Source organism: Gobius niger, assembly GCF_951799975.1.
Source record: "Gobius niger genome assembly, chromosome: 17".
NCBI lineage: Eukaryota > Metazoa > Chordata > Actinopteri > Gobiiformes > Gobiidae > Gobius > Gobius niger.
In genome coordinates this window covers 28,000,195-28,018,178 of record NC_136868.1, presented here as the reverse complement: position 1 = coordinate 28,018,178, position 17,984 = coordinate 28,000,195, and the positions used below count along the sequence as shown (strand labels likewise).

General features: G+C 45.8%; 1 protein-coding gene and 2 long non-coding RNA genes across 3 annotated transcripts in view; all 3 read right to left on the bottom strand.

Annotated features, from left to right (window-relative positions):
* LOC306977358 overlaps window positions 1–17,984 on the bottom strand; it is a 68,257-nt gene that overhangs the window by 27,316 nt on the left and 22,957 nt on the right. The gene's annotated exons all lie outside the window — the stretch shown is intronic.
* LOC306977355 (complement factor H-related protein 1-like) overlaps window positions 1–17,984 on the bottom strand; it is a 40,777-nt gene that overhangs the window by 188 nt on the left and 22,605 nt on the right. The window contains exon 5 of the mRNA XM_079575658.1: window positions 58–246. Within this exon, the coding sequence (XP_079431784.1) occupies window positions 58–246 (189 nt within the window). The remainder of the gene's footprint in view (window positions 1–57; window positions 247–17,984) is intronic.
* On the bottom strand, window positions 8,099–15,867 carry LOC306977357. Its single transcript, XR_013793830.1, has 3 exons — window positions 15,695–15,867; window positions 8,350–8,532; window positions 8,099–8,221 (listed from the first exon to the last, which is right to left on the bottom strand). It is a non-coding gene; the product is annotated as an uncharacterized lncRNA (long non-coding RNA).

Below are 17,984 nucleotides of genomic sequence, written 5' to 3'. Positions count from 1 at the left end.
ATAGATAAAAATGCATAACAATATATAGCAATGCGTAACAATTCCATATGAAAATACCTGCTTTACAAATGATGCTCTTCTGTTCCCAGGTCCCATTAATGCATTGAATCGTGGAATCTCCTTCCATGATGAAATTTTTCCGACACCTATAGGTGAGTGTAACACCAGAAGGGTATTCTTCCTCAAAAGAACCCATGATTATGGCATTTAGCACTTTAGGAGGAGGTGAGCACTTGTTTGCAATTGCTACAGGAAAGACAACGTGCAGAGAATGAGGGAATGTTCAGAACAAGACGTAACACTCGAGTAACTTACGGGTGCAGATCTGTTCAAATGGCACATTGTTCGAAATCCAATTCCCTCCGATGCAAGTCAGCTCTTCTAGACCATTATGCAGATTCTGGTGTCCTGTGTCACACTGAATGGGGAAAGTGTCCTCTTCACTGAATCTCAGATGGTCGGACGTCACACTCGTGTTGGGGATGTGAGGAACTGGCCCACAGTCTGTGTCGGCTGGAGGAGAAAAAGAAACATCAAACAACTGTATCTGAGAATGGAAACTACTGTACATCTCCTATTATTTAGAAAAATACAGTGGACATGGATTATATCATGCGTATGTTTTATAATTTGTCTCTGTAACAATGAAATAAAAGTCTAAATCTGGTGACGACTTTAACTGGGGCTCCCCCAACAGGCATAAAGGAACTAACTTGTAACTTGTAACTTGTATATTGTGTTGTTTTTAATTCCGTTGTCCACTACAGTATTCACCTTATTCTGCCCCGCCCACTTTTGCCACTTTTTGCTTTGTCTCGCTACTTCCGTTGTACAGACACTCCCGGTCGAGCGCAAAGCCCGTTCATTTAGACGGAGAACGAGGGAAAATATTCTCCGCTCAAATCTGATGTTTAGTCGATTGATTTGTGTGAAATATCCAATGTTCATTTGCACCAACATGTCAACACTGCACTGTTTCTCTGCGCAGCCAAAAAACGGCTTTGTTTTCGTGTTTCGTGTAGTAATAATAATAATAATAATACATTTTATTTGTTAGCGCCTTTCTTAGCACTCAAGGTCATCTTACAGTAAAAAGGGGATAAAACAAAAGCAGATAAAACATAATTAAAACTTTAGCAGGAGTAGGCAGCCCTGAACAGTGTGTTTTAATGTGGGACTTAGAAAGATCAATAGAGTCCAGTGATCAGATGTGTAGTGGCAGTGAGTTCCAGAGCCTGGGTGCTGAGTGGCTGAAGGCCCGAGCACCCATGGTGGTCAGTTTGAAGGATGGGGTGGCCAACAGGGCGGCAGATGAGGAACGGAGAGAGCGTGCTGGGGTGTATGGGAGAATCAGGTCGGAGAGGTAAGTGGGAGCCAGATTATGGAGAGTTTTGAAGGCGTGACCGGCAACCAGTGGAGTTGCTGCAGAACAGGTGTTATGTGATCGGAGGAACGGGTGCGGGTGATGATTCTAGCAGCAGAGTTCTGGATATGTTGTAAACGGCGGATGTGTTTCTGTGGCAAACTGGTTAGGAGGGAGTTGCAATAGTCCAGACGAGAAGTAACAAGTGCATTGATGAGGACTTCGGTGGAGTGCTGCATGAGGGAGGGGCGGAGTCTGGAGATGTTTCGAAGATGGAAAAAGGCTGTGCGTGAAATATTGTTGATGTGGGTGTTGAATGAAAGTGTACTGTCTAAGATGACACCAAGACTTTTGACCTGAGTGGAGGCGGGGATCAGACAGCCATCAACAAGGATACTGAAGGACCGGGGTCTGGTGAGGGTGTTCTTGGATCCAATAAGTAAGACTTCACTTTTATTGCCATTGAATTTGAGATTAGTGTTTGAAAACCAAGATGCCTTCAGACAGTTAGTGAGGGCAGTGGGTGGTGAGGCAGAGTCCAGTTTAGTGGAGATGTAAATTTGTGTGTCATCTGCATAACAGTGAAAGCGGATACCAAAATGTCAAAAAACATTGCTAAGCGGTAGGATGTAGATGATGAAGAGCAGCGGACCAAGAACTGAGCCTTGTGGAACTCTGTGATTGAGGGGGGAAGGTGATGATCTGCAGTTATGTCCTTGGAAGTGAGGTCCAGGAGTATGAGGATTGAGAGGAGACCAGAATCTGCTGCTAGAAGAAGGTCATTAGTGATCTGAATCCGGGCTGTGTCAGTGCTGTGGTTGGAACGGAAGCCTGACTGGAATGGCTCATAAAGATTATTAACTGTTAGATTATCCTGGAGTTGAGAGGCGCGTTCGATGACTTTAGAGATGAATGGAAGGTTGGAGATGGGCCGGAAATTGTTGAGATCATGTTGATCTTGACCAGGTTTCTTCAGAATTGGTCTGATTGCTGCAGTTTTGAGTGGTGAAGGGACAGTGCCCGGTGACAGGGAGGAATGAATAATGCCAGTAATGAGAGGAGAGAGGGTGGGGAGAGAAGCAAGCATAGTGGGCAGTGGGTCCAACGAACAGGTGGAAGACCTTGAAGACATGATTAGCTCGGATATTTGTTGTGAAGAGGGAAGTTGAAATGCTGATAATGTAGTGGAGACAGGGGCAGAGGCAGTAAATTGCAGTGATGCAGATGAAGATGGAAACAGTTGGTCCTGAATAGATTGGATTTTGTTATTCAGGAAGTCCAAGTATTGCTGGCACTGCAAAGCAGATGTAAAGTGTGCAGGAGGGCCCTGGGGCCTGAGCAGTTTATGAACAGTGGAGAATAAGGTCCTGGTGTTATTCCCACCACGTTAGATGATGTCAGAATAATCAGAGCAGCCATACAATGAGTTATGTGATCCTTATACATTTGCTCAGTTAGTCCAGTTTTCTTGGCCAAACAATCCAGGCGACGCCCCAGTGTTTCAAGCTGGCGAAGCTCAGGTGTATACCATGGAGCAGACCTGGTGAAAGACACAACACGTGTCTTCGCTGGAGCCAGTGCATCAAGTGTAGCTTGTAATGAGCTATTTTAATGATGCACCAGTTCCATGGGAGATGTAAGATGAGTGAATGAAAGTGTCAGGGAAATGTGGCTTTCTAGTTCGGCAAGGTTGATATTCTTAGTATTTCTGAAGGAAATAATGCTTTTGTCCAAAGTTTTGGCCTGCACATCAAAAGTAATGAATTTAGGTGTGATAGCACAAAAATCCGCTAGGGTGGATGACAATTCAGAAATAAATGTAGTGGAAGCCTTAGGTGGGCGGTACACAGTGACAATAATAGTTGGAACAGGCCCATTCTGAGAGCTTCAAAGGAAGAAGAATCTTTCATGGAGAGAGGGACGATCTTCAAACTCTCACGATAGATTAACGCGAGGCCTCCACCTCTCCTAGACGCGCGTGGTTTGGAGATGTAAACAAACCCTTGCGACAGTGACTGATTAAAGTGGAGAAAATCATTGGGCCGTTGCCACGTTTCTGTCAGACAGGTTATGTCCAATCCAGCAATATAGTCCCAGAGGAAGGTGGCTTTATTTGTGAGTGACCTGATATTGAACAGGGAAAAGGTCAGCGTCTTGTACGGAACTGTTGAAGTAGCGCTTTGTGACAGTGGGGCTAAAAACGAGTAGCACATTTCCTGATGCGCAACGGTTTACAGGAGCCAGACGACCAAAAGAGCGAATGGCATTGCTGCTGTCAAAGCATAGAGCCCTTCGGGATCCCCGGTGGATGTATCTCGGACGGTGGCGCAGGATGTCCCGGGGAAGATAAAGCCCCAGGGGAACCTCGAAGCTGGAATGAAGCCGATGAAGATCATCTGCGCTATACACAACGCGGGGACCAGTTGATAAGGCACCGGACGCCAGACATATCCAAAGAAGTATCTTATAACTGATTTTATGTGGACTTCTCCAATCCCATGTTAACTGATAGGAGAAGAGGGGCGGGCACAATTCATGGCGGCGCCCACGCGAACTTCCGGAATAAGGTGAATAGCACTTTGAGATTCGGGGCCCGATCTTGTGCATCAAAACGCAGACGATAGCGTGACATTTTGCCTCAGTAGGAGCACTTTGTGATCTTGCCACTCCAGACTTAGCACATTTAAGTGGGTGGAGACACACATTTTCCTCCACCAGATCGACTCCGCCTCCAGGAGAGTGGGTGTGTGGGAGTGGGGGGTGAACATGTGCTTTTGTTTTGATTCGCGGGCCAAGCGCGGCCGATCCGCGCCACAGCGGACGCTGTAGCTCTTTTTCTCTGGAGACGTGAACATCGTTTAGCTCACCTCGACTATTGCATTGAATATGACAGGTTTTTTTTTTTTTGAGGGCCGGTCTTGACCCAAAAGTCCCAGGCCGATTTTTTCTGCCAGTCCAGCCCTGGCCGTGTTTCCATCAGTGCAGTCACCTCCTCTTGTGACGCCCCTCACAGGTGGCGGAGGCGAATGGCACATATAGCGCCGCCACTCAGAAAATAATTCGCCAAGAGCCTGCGCCGCCCCGTGCGCCGCCACAAGATCTGGCCCCTTGGTGTCAAAGGTAATGTTCATTACAAATAAAATGTATTATTATTATTATTATTATTAACTTTCAGTTTTGATTTCCAACCTGGTTTACAGCTTCAGCTCCGCATGATAAACACACTTAGGGCAGAACGGCTCGGAACCAAAATAATGTTGGATTACAGGCTTTAAAAATGTGGAGGACAGCTTCTGGTTTTAACAATGATGTAATTCTATCCAAGAAGTTCAATTAAACAGGATTAAGACGAGGATAACTGCATGAATGTCATAAAATATTACTCCTGGTCTGTTTTTGACAAGGGAAACACATTACAACCAGCCTGGGAGTACACATGCTGCTGTGTGCGCTCGAATCATTTGGAACTGCACAGCAGCCTGGGGACCATGGCCGAAATCTTCATATGGATTTGGGACCAATCAAAGAACGAGGAGGGACGGCAAGACGATGACGCGCTATTGGACATATGGAAGCTCGTGGTTTGTTACGGATTTTAAAAAAAAGTTTATTTACAGATTCAACATGATAGCAGGAGACGGCATCTTTGGATCAAGCTTTAGACCGTGTTCTAAATAGCTTAGATCTAAAGTTTACAGCGGGTACGTCATACGTCATCGGATACGATGATACGATTGGCTGTGGCCTCGTGCAGACGCATGATAGACATTCAGCCCAATAAACGGCGATGGACGATCGTAAACCACACCTCTCCTATGAGGAAATGAACTGGTGGTCCCCAGACTAAATATCACTTGTGATTTTAGTCGGGCGTTAGCCAGGCTACCCAACATCCCTAAAGTGAACCAATGTCTGGAGCTTGTTGATCAGAGCATCCTGTGGCTTCAGAAGGGCAGCAGCAAAGAATACACAATTACTCAACATGTGAATGTAGCAGGACTACACTGACATGTGCCATTTTTCATTTAACAAAACACATTTGAAAAGTACATTACCAACACATTCTGATGTCTTCCATTTTCCCTCTTCGCACGAGGCTACATCCCACCAGCCTTTGAGGAACAGTTTATATCCCTCATTACAGGTGTAGTACAGCTTGTTATGCTGTTCATGAGAAAATCCATTGTTGATGAGTGGACTTCCACACGCTGCTTTTTCTGAAAAGACACAATGTTCATCGTGATTGGTTGGTATTTAATATAAGCTATGAACGGTTGAGCCATGTACTGAAGCAAATATACCTGGACACTGGTGCTCTGATATCCATCTCCCAGACTGACAGCTGATGATGAAATTCTCCTCTGAACCTGTGGTGCATCTCATCTCCACAGTTTGTCCGTGTTGATATCTTTGCTTCCTTTTGGAAACCATTTCTCCATTTCTGATGTTTGGATGTTCTGTGCACGCGACATCTATACAGGGACACAAAACCACATTCACAGGTTTAGAGAACAGAGCCTCAGAGACTGCATTGCAAAAAGTGAATATCAAGCATTGGCTTAAATGACTTGAATTGAGGAAATGTATCCTGTTTTGAGCGGTTTTCACTCATTTAGACACTTTTCCTGATCGGACCAAGTTTACTTTGCTTGTTTGAGGACATTTCACACCAGTTCTAGGGTAAATCTCGCTCGAAATAAGAAAGTAAAACTGCCAATGAGATAAGACCAATTTTCTTACCCCATTGGCAAAGAAAATTACCTGAAATAAGGACGAAATGTATCGAAACGAGTCAGAAACATCTCAGAACAAGTGAAATAATCCAGGACAAATGCCCAATAACTTCTTAACTCGTCAAAACAGCTAAAATTTGGATTATTGTGCTCAAATTGAGATGTTTATACTGATCTAGTTAATTGCTTTTTGCAGTGTGATATAATGAAATGACTTGTTTTCAGAATGATAAATATGATTCTACACAAGAACTGAACTGAACTGAAACACTAATGTACTTACACTTACATTTACACATCAACAGCATTCTTCATGCTGCTTCAGATAATTATAGCCCTCCAAAAACCAAATTGCTTGACATTTAGAGCGGGACGTTGAGAGTTGTACAGACAAGATGTTATTTTAAATGTTATTATTCGAAATCATATTTGCAGTAAAAACGTTGGCATTCTCTGGTGGCCTCTGGGCCTGGTGTGTAAGTGATGCATTTCCCCCTCTGCCCATTATATTTCCCCTTTGTCACTGAAGACTAAACCTTTTCCTCCTTTTCATACAGATACACTCTCTCCCAGCTGTTTCCTAGAGTTTCACTTCCATCCCACATCTGCAACGCAGCAGTAGGACCATCAGCCGCCTCAGCCTGTCCATCCACTCCTCCAAACCACCAGTGTTTCAGAATGATTTCTGAAAGGAAATGTTCCCTTTGTTGCCGTTTCTCTACATGTAAAAATGAATCAGTTCAAAAAACTATTGATCGCACATCACTCCTTTTACTGTGTCGGAGTAAATGTACTTTGTTATTGTGACTTTAAAATACGTCTGACTTGATACTGATTATGTATGAGAAACATGTACAACGTCTTCAGCTCACAGCAAATAAATCTAAAAACACATTCCTCAGCCTATTATAAAAGATCGTTAGTAGAGGTAATTTGAGTGCTAAAAAGGATCTGACAACAGAAATCTTTTTTTTATTAGCATGAAGACATGTCTCTTCTATTTGAAATATGGCGATGGTTTGTTTTCATACCGTGTGTTTGTGCACATTTACCTTCACATGATTTTCTTGTCGTCCACTCTCCGGACTCACAGGTCACACTGAAGGGGGTTCTTTCACCTTCACATCTGAACTGCAAACTCTCACCATGCTCATACTCTGTCTTCCCTACACTGACTATCTCATGGTTTCTCTACACAAACACATCACACATAGTATATATTACTATGAAACTTTGCGTCACAATTTGGATGATTATTAAAAGTGATACAAGTCTAAGTTAAAGGTGTATCCCAGACATTTGCTTCCAGTATCACATTATCAAAGATGTTTCCTCCTAATGAAGTGGTTCCAGGTCCATCAGGTTGGTGCTTACCTCTACATGTTGGTTTTGAGCCTATCCAGTCATTATGATAACAGTCAACAAAAAAGGTGACTCGAGGGTCATAGGAGCATCTCAAATGGACTCTTTCATTGTGCTCATATTTATCATTTTGATAATTGTGAGTAATTTCTGCATTTTTGTGAAGAGGTTTGGTGCTTGGTGGTATTTGAGTCAATTTGCACTGTATTTTTTTTTAAATATAATATGTTTTATCACATATTTATCATGTGACGATGTTTTACCAATACAATAGAATGAAGTCAGATGTTGAAGTTCACAGCACCTTTACAAAGAGGATTTGGCTCCCAGCCTCGTCTGGTGCATGTGGCTCTGCCACTGGGACTTGTTTCATCATACCCTCTATGACACCGATACCACACAGTTTTATCAATATCCACTGTTTGACGCCTCGGCCAACTGTCTTCCCAACTGTAGACATTTTCAGCTGTTTTGAAGCATGTGACCACTGAAGGAAAGAACAGTCAAACATTATGACATTAAAGATGATAAATGTGTAAATGCACAATAAGTGTTTCTAATTCCATACGTTGGCACACAGGGTCAGAGTCCCAGCGTCCTGTCTCTTGACATGTTAGGTCAGCTGACTGATGCTCTTTGTCCTTCACCCACTGCTTTTCTCCACACGAGACCCTCACTCTTTGTCCAGATGTGAAAATGATCTGATTCAGAGGATTGTATGTGGTGCCCACAGGAGGGTTTGGGCTGAGTTTACATGTTATGGCTAAAAGAAATCAGAAATATGAGACACTTAAGAACAATGATGATGATGATGATGATGATGATGATGATGATGATGATGATGATGATGATGATGATGATGATCATATAGAACAGAGTAGGTTTTCTCACCTTCACATTGGGGCATGGGGGTCCACTGAGCTGATTGTCCCACTTTCGTGCACCGTGACGATCTCCCATCCACCTTTTTGTAGCCGCGATCACAAGAGTATCTCAAGAACTCATCTTTTTTGTACAACATTTGATCTCCCTCTACTTGAACATGGTCTAACTGGGGTTTTGGACAAATTATGTCTGTAAAAAAAACAAATGGCATTCCAAATAACTGAGATAATTCATTTTACATCTGTTACAAAAACAAACATGTTTTGATTATAAAGAGAGACGAAATCTAGCTTATAATCATTGTTCTAAATGTTTGCTATGTGTAACAGCAGTTGTTTTGTCTTGTATTACTCCACCCGACAGCTGGGGGCGCCGTATAAAAGGCACAACCTGCCTGTGACCCTTTGTCCGACATAGGGCCTCATTTCTTAGTTTTCCACAGTGTTGCTGATTTCTGGAGATATTTTTTTTCGTAATTCATGCAGTTCTTATATTTGAAGAGTTTCCTGGTATTTGAAGCTGCTTCTATCCGGGCCTCCCCTAAACTGTTAATTGAAGCTCATGAACAGAAACGGCTGCAGTGGCTCAGAAATACATGAAGACTCATTTTCAAACAGTCTTGTTCACTGATGAGGCCGTGTGACCCTGGATGGTCAGATTAATGGAGTAGTGGATTGTTGATGAATGGCCACCATGTCCCAACAAGGCTGACGTCAGTAAGGAGGGGGCGGAGTCATGTTTTGGGCTGGAATCATAGGGAGAGAGCTGGTCGGCCCCTGAAGGTGTGAAAATGACCTCTGAAGAATATGTGGAGTTTCTGACTGACCACTTTCTTCCATGGCTCAAGAGCCATGCTTTCAAAGTCATCTTCATGCATGACAACGCACCATGTGCATCGGCCTAAATTGGCTATAAAATCATAAAATACTTAATTGTTTTGATACTTGTAGTTTGCGAAAGGAAACTAGGAGCGAAACTCATGATGTGGGAGGCAGTTTTCATCCTGACAGCAGCTCTGGGAGGCTATTCTAACATCCTGCAAAGAAATCCAAGCAGAAACTCTCTGTGTAATGGATTTAAAGGGGGGGTATTATGCAAAATTGACTTTTTCAAGCTTTCCATCATGTTATTATGTCATTCCCTCATTAAAAACATGCCTGAAGTGTTGCCATGGCACATTCACGTATTTCTGAGTAATCTGTAAAACCTCTGATGGCGGCCATTTTAGGGATAGGTTTGCCTGAGTCCTCCTAGGAACGCCCCCACCTCCTGGAGACGCCTCCGAGCTTTCGTCACCAGCCGAGTAACCAACCACTGCTCCTCAGCAGAACCCCCTCCCCACTGATGCCACAGACAGCGTGTGGAGGGGGCGTGTCTAAAGGCTCAGAGGTTCTTAAAGAGACAGAGGCCTATTTCAAGACATTCACTACAGCCATTTTGAGAGAGACATTTTATACAAGGCAGTTATTCTAATTTACTGCATTTACAGACCAACAGAAGGTTTGTCATCATTGTAGTGTGATATAGACTGGTGCTATGGGACTGAAGAAAGCATAATACCCCCTCTTTTTTTGAAGCTGTTATCACACAAGGGCTCCTATGTTAAAATGTAACTTTACCTATTAAAATGTTTTGATTGAAATAGCTTTTGATTCAGACAAATATGACCTAATGCTGCAAATTCAACAAATGACCATTTTCAGTTCTTTACAACCTTTAAAATGCATAATCATTTGGAACAGTAATTTAAACCCTTGTGTCTTGTTGGAACATTTCGTGCCACTTTTTGCAATTTTTAGTTAGTGGCTTTTTGTGCCACTTTTTTTGACGGTTGTAAAAAATATTGTAGATGAATAGAATATAGAATAGAATATTTTACTATTTTATAGGTCGGTGGGGAGTCCTTACCTCAAGTGGAGGAATTCAAGTATCTCGGGGTCTTGTTCACGAGTGAGGGACGGATGGAGCGTGAGATCGACAGACGGATCGGTGCGGCGTCAGCAGTGATGCGGTCGCTGTATCGGTCTGTCGTGGTGAAGAGGGAGCTGAGTCGGGGCAAAGCTCTCGATTTACCGATCGATCTACGTTCCCACCCTCACCTATGGTCATGAGATTTGGGAGTGGTGGGACTATGTCTCCGAGCTGGCCTGGTGTCGCCTCGGGGTCCCCCCTGAACAGCTGGAAGAGGTGTGTGTGGATCGGGAACTTTGGGCATCTCTGCTGAGACTGCTGCCCCCGCGACCCGGCCCCGGATAAAGCGGAAGAAAATGGATGGATGGATGGACTTTTTTATAGCCAATTTTTAAAGAATGACCAAAAAATTAACAAACAAAATGGCTAATTTTCCATCATAAAAAGTGAGTTTAGGCAGAAGTTGGATTTACATTTCAAAACACCCTTGGGTATGTCAAAGATCAGTAGCAACTTGTATTTTGTAGTTTATATGTAGTTCATGGGGGATATGCTTATACGGGCCATTGGGGAGGTCTGTGGGAGGTGCTGGGGGGTGTTGGAGGGTTTGTGAGTTAGGGGTGGTTGTCCATGGTGGGGGTAGTTGTCACGTGTTTTTGTTTACAAACATGTTTACAAATATGGCTGTAATCAAGCAGCTCTTTATAAAACACACCTAAACACAGATTATACACACCTACACCCCCCACCCCCATACATACACCCTGCCCCGGGCTAGTACATCCCCAACACACCACACAACACCCCTACACCCCTAGACCCCACCCCAGGCCAGAATATCCACCACACACCCTCAACACCACCCCACCAACACAACTACACCCCGCCTCAAGCCAGTATATCCCCCAACCCCCACCTACAACACCCTTACACCCCGCCCCAGACCAGTATAATCACCCACACAGTCTCAACATCTGCCATCACACCACCACCCCACCCAGGCCGTTATATCCCCCACACACTCAACATACCCAACACACCTACACCCCACCCAGGGCGATATATCCCCCACACACTCAACATACCCAACACACGTACACCCCACCCAGGCCGTTATATCCCCCACACACTCAACATACCCAACACACCTACACCCCACCCAGGCCAGTATATCCCCCACACACTCAACATACCCAACACACCTACACCCCAGGCCAGTATATCCCCCACACACTCAACATACCCAACACACGTACACCTCACCCCAGGCCAGTATATCCCCCACACACTCAACATACCCAACACACCTACACCCCACCCCAGGCCAGTATATCCCCCACACACTCAACATACCCAACACACCTACACCCCACCCCAGGCCAGTATATCCCCCACACACTCAACATACCCAACACACGTACACCCCACCCCAGGCCAGTATATCCCCCACACACTCAACATACCCAACACACCTACACCCCACCCAGGGCGATATATCCCCCACACACTCAACATACCCAACACACCTACACCCCACCCAGGCCGTTATATCCCCCACACACTCAACATACCCATCACACCACCACCCCACCCAGGGCGATATATCCCCCACACACTCAACATACCCAACACACGTACACCCCACCCAGGCCAGTATATCCCCCACACACTCAACATACCCAACACACGTACACCCCATCCAGGCCAGTATATCCCCCACACACTCAACATACCCAACACACCTACACCCCACCCAGGCCAGTATATCCCCCACACACTCAACATACCCAACACACCTACACCCCACCCAGGCCGTTATATCCCCCACACACTCAACATACCCAACACACCTACACCCCACCCAGGGCGATATATCCCCCACACACTCAACATACCCAACACACGTACACCCCACCCCAGGCCAGTATATCCCCCACACACTCAACATACCCAACACACGTACACCCCACCCAGGGCGATATATCCCCCACACACTCAACATACCCAACACACCTACACCCCACCCAGGCCAGTATATCCCCCACACACTCAACATACCCAACACGCCTACACCCCACCCCAGTATATCCCCCACACACTCAACATACCCAACACACGTACACCCCACCCAGGGCGATATATCCCCCACACACTCAACATACCCAACACACCTACACCCCACCCCAGGCCAGTATATCCCCCACACACTCAACATACCCAACACACCTACACCCCACCCAGGCCAGTATATCCCCCACACACTCAACATACCCAACACACGTACACCCCACCCAGGCCAGTATATCCCCCACACACTCAACATACCCAACACACGTACACCCCACCCAGGCCAGTATATCCCCCACACACTCAACATACCCAACACACGTACACCCCATTCAGGCCAGTATATCCCCCACACACTCAACATACCCAACACACCTACACCCCACCCAGGCCAGTATATCCCCCACACACTCAACATACCCAACACACCTACACCCCACCCAGGCCGTTATATCCCCCACACACTCAACATACCCAACACACCTACACCCCACCCAGGGCGATATATCCCCCACACACTCAACATACCCAACACACGTACACCCCACCCCAGGCCAGTATATCCCCCACACACTCAACATACCCAACACACGTACACCCCACCCAGGGCGATATATCCCCCACACACTCAACATACCCAACACACCTACACCCCACCCAGGGCGATATATCCCCCACACACTCAACATACCCAACACACCTACACCCCACCCAGGGCGATATATCCCCCACACACTCAACATACCCAACACACCTACACCCCACCCAGGCCAGTATATCCCCCACACACTCAACATACCCAACACACGTACACCCCACCCAGGGCGATATATCCCCCACACACTCAACATACCCAACACACCTACACCCCACCCAGGGCGATATATCCCCCACACACTCAACATACCCAACACACGTACACCCCACCCCAGGCCAGTATATCCCCCACACACTCAACATACCCAACACACGTACACCCCACCCAGGGCGATATATCCCCCACACACTCAACATACCCAACACACCTACACCCCACCCAGGCCAGTATATCCCCCACACACTCAACATACCCAACACACCTACACCCCACCCAGGCCAGTATATCCCCCACACACTCAACATACCCAACACACCTACACCCCAGGCCAGTATATCCCCCACACACTCAACATACCCAACACACCTACACCCCACCCCAGGCCAGTATATCCCCCACACACTCAACATACCCTACACACCTACACCCCACCCAGGCCAGTATATCCCCCACACACTCAACATACCCATCACACCACCACCCCACCCAGGCCAGTGTATCCCCCACACACTCAACATACCCAACACACATACACCCCACCCCAGTATATCCCCCACACACTCAACATACCCAACACACGTACACCCCACCCAGGCCAGTATATCCCCCACACACTCAACATACCCAACACACCTACACCCCACCCAGGCCAGTATATCCCCCACACACTCAACATACCCAACACACGTACACCCCACCCAGGCCAGTATATCCCCCACACACTCAACATACCCAACACACCTACACCCCACCCAGGCCAGTATATCCCCCACACACTCAACATACCCAACACACCTACACCCCACCCAGGCCAGTGTATCCCCCACACACTCAACATACCCATCACACCACCACCCCACCCAGGCCAGTGTATCCCCCACACACTCAACATACCCAACACACCTACACCCCACCCAGGCCAGTATATCCCCCACACACTCAACATACCCAACACACCTACACCCCACCCCAGTATATCCCCCACACACTCAACATACCCAACACACCTACACCCCACCCAGGGCGATATATCCCCCACACACTCAACATACCCAACACACATACACCCCACCCCAGTATATCCCCCACACACTCAACATACCCAACACACGTACACCCCACCCAGGCCAGTATATCCCCCACACACTCAACATACCCAACACACGTACACCCCACCCAGGCCAGTATATCCCCCACACACTCAACATACCCAACACACCTACACCCCACCCAGGCCAGTATATCCCCCACACACTCAACATACCCAACACACGTACACCCCACCCCAGTATATCCCCCACACACTCAACATACCCAACACACCTACACCCCACCCAGGCCAGTATATCCCCCACACACTCAACATACCCAACACACGTACACCCCACCCAGGCCAGTATATCCCCCACACACTCAACGTACCCAACACACCTACACCCCACCCAGGCCAGTATATCACCCACACACTCAACATACCCAACACACGTACACCCCACCCAGGCCAGTATATCACCCACACACTCAACATACCCAACACACCTACACCCCACCCAGGCCAGTATATCCCCCACACACTCAACATACCCAACACACCACCACCCCACCCAGGCCGTTATCTCCCCCACACACTCAACATACCCAACACACGTACACCCCACCCAGGGCGATATATCCCCCACACACTCAACATACCCAACACACGTACACCCCACCCAGGCCAGTATATCCCCCACACACTCAACATACCCAACACACCTACACCCCACCCAGGCCAGTATATCCCCCACACACTCAACATACCCAACACACCTACACCCCACCCAGGGCGATATATCCCTCACACACTCAACATACCCAACACACGTACACCCCACCCCAGGCCAGTATATCCCCCACACACTCAACATACCCAACACACGTACACCCCACCCCAGGCCAGTATATCCCCCACACACTCAACATACCCAACACACGTACACCCCACCCCAGGCCAGTATATCCCCCACACACTCAACATACCCAACACACGTACACCCCACCCCAGGCCAGTATATCCCCCACACACTCAACATACCCAACACACCTACACCCCACCCAGGCCAGTATATCCCCCACACACTCAACATACCCAACACACCACCACCCCATCCAGGCCAGTATATCCCCCACACACTCAACACACCCAACACACCTATACCCCACCCAGGCCAGTATATCCCCAACACCCGCCCAACACCAAATTAGTTATTATTATTATTTTTTTCAAACTTTGGTTGTTTTGTGCAGAACAGAAGTGGATTAAAAATTAAGTGAAAAAAGTTTGAAAACATTTCTACAATATTTTTACAGCCGTGAAAAGAGTAGCACAAAAAGTCACTAACATGAGATTAAGGTAGTGTTTCTTAACAGGACACAAGGGTTAAGATGCTTAATATATTTATTTCTGGGAGGTTTTTTCACACAACAGTTAATGAGAAAAAATGTAATTTGCATAATAATTTGTAACATACTTTAAAAGTATCATCAGGAACATTTCTGCATAATTCAGTACATCACCTGTACATGTTGGTGGCGTGTTGTCCCAGTTTCCATTGTCATCACACTCGATCTGTGTTGGGCCAATGAGCACGTGGTCTCTAGACCAGCAGCTAAAGTGAAGCACGCTGCCAGATGTTGGCTGGTCCAGGTTTCCACTGACCAGGACTCCATTAGTCACTGTTAATGACGGGCAGGAAGAAGCTGAAAGACATGGTTTGTTTTACCTTTGTGTAGAATTACTGAAATAGAAACTTATTTTCAGTTTCTTACATTAAAGGGACTATACAGAGTTTAAAAATGTCAAAATGATGTAATTTTCTTCCCCTACATGTTCCAACAATGTCCTAATGTGTAGAATGAGCTCAGACCTGTTCACCACAACTGCCTCTAAAATCCTGCACTGTCACTCAGAGGTCCCAAGTGCCGTCATGCACAAGCTTAATACAGAAGGTGCAGTTACACGTATGACCTGAGGTGGCAGTAGTGAGCATAAAATGGAACTTATAACTTGCATCTAGCCCCTTTAACATTAAAACTAGTGGTTAGATAGTATTATATTTATCTTTCAAATGTCATGGTGAAAAAAGTCAGTTCTCAATGAAAATATAAGTGACAAAAAACCTCTAAGTACAGCACTTAAGTAATAAGTCTTAGTTTACTTATGAACAATTCAATCTAAGAGAAGAACTAAGTTTTTGCTTTATTCAACTTAAATAAAGGAAAGACAGTTGGCTCAGAGGCTCATGATTTAGTTGGATGAAACAGAAGTGATGAAATCCTCACTTTTAGACAAATCTTGGTAATGTTTTGAATTTAATAATTATCAAACAACATTAGAATGGTACCCAAATCACACTGCACCAGCCCCTTATGGCTCCTCCTGCAGGCGGTGGGTCCACAGAAGGACGGCCTCATGGTTCTATCCGGGCCTGTTGGTCTCTCAAGCAGGGGCGGACTGGGACTGAAAAACAGCCCTGGACTCTGACCAGCCTGGCCCAAATTAGCGTAAATGCCACCAGTTTGACTTTACCCAAATCTAAAAGCTTCTCGACTGGAGAGCAACAATGTAGCGCCTCATTTGAAAGCTAAGACCTGGAAGAGTGATTGTAACTTTTTATCAAGTCGACACATATTTTAATCATGTTTTTTTGTTTGTTTTTTCATTACTTCTTTTGTGGCTTTTTGTTGTGTTTTGTCACGTTTTTGTATCATTTTTTGTTATGTTTTTGTGGCCTTTTCGTTGCTTTGTTGTTGACTTTTCATCTCATTTTTCGTCACTCTTTGTGTCGCTTTTCCGGCACATTTTTGTTTTCTTTTCAACCTCTTTTTTGTCGCTAGTTTGATGCTTTTCTTTTTAGCTTTTAGATTGGGGTCAAGCTCGGTTAAGGCGGGACCGGTGGCCCTTCTGTGCTCTTCCCGAATGAACATATGGCCCCTGCTCTCAAGTCATCAGCTGAAATAGCATTGGCCGTAAGTGGCAGCTCTCCAGCCAGTCAGTGCAGGTGTAGCTGGCGTTGAAACCAGTTGTGTATCCAGGGTCACAAGAAAAATATATCACATCTCCTATTTGATACTGTGCCCTTTTGTATTCACCCGGCACAAAGGCACGATCAACTGATGGGAGCTGCGAACACTCTATGAGAAAATGTCATTTACTTCCAGAGAAAATGAATTCAACAAATCTCAAATGTGCAAAATAAAGTATAGGCTATTTCTTACCTCCATGTGTCAAAGTAAACTCCGGATTGTCCCAAAAAAGCAGCAGGAGAATGAGCATGTGCTTCATCGTCGCTTTGGACTGAAATGAGCAACTGCCGTTTCTTTCAGATCATTCACCCTGAAACCTCTTATCTCCATTTTATTGATTAGAAAACATTTAACCGTGACAGTGAAGTCCAAAGTTACAGTTGTTACAAAAACTTTGAAGCTTCTTAACTTTTTGGAATTTAGCTTCTTTATATATATTTTAAAAATGTAATCAATTTAGCTCAGTTCAGTAAATACTACATTTTCCATATTTAAAGGGGGGGTATTATGCAAAATCGACTTTTTCAAGCTTTACATCATGTTATTAAGTCATTCCCTCATTAAAAACATGCCTGAAGTGTTGCCTGGGCACATTCGCGTATTTTCGAGTAATCTGTAGAAACTCTGATGGCGGCCATTTTAGGGATAAAACGCCTGATTCCTTCAGGAAACGCCCTCGACCTCCAGGAGACGCCTCCGACCTTTCGTCACCAGCCGAGTAACCAACCACTGCCCCTCAGCAGAACCCCCTCCCCGCAGTGTCAAGCCCTAAGATGTAAAC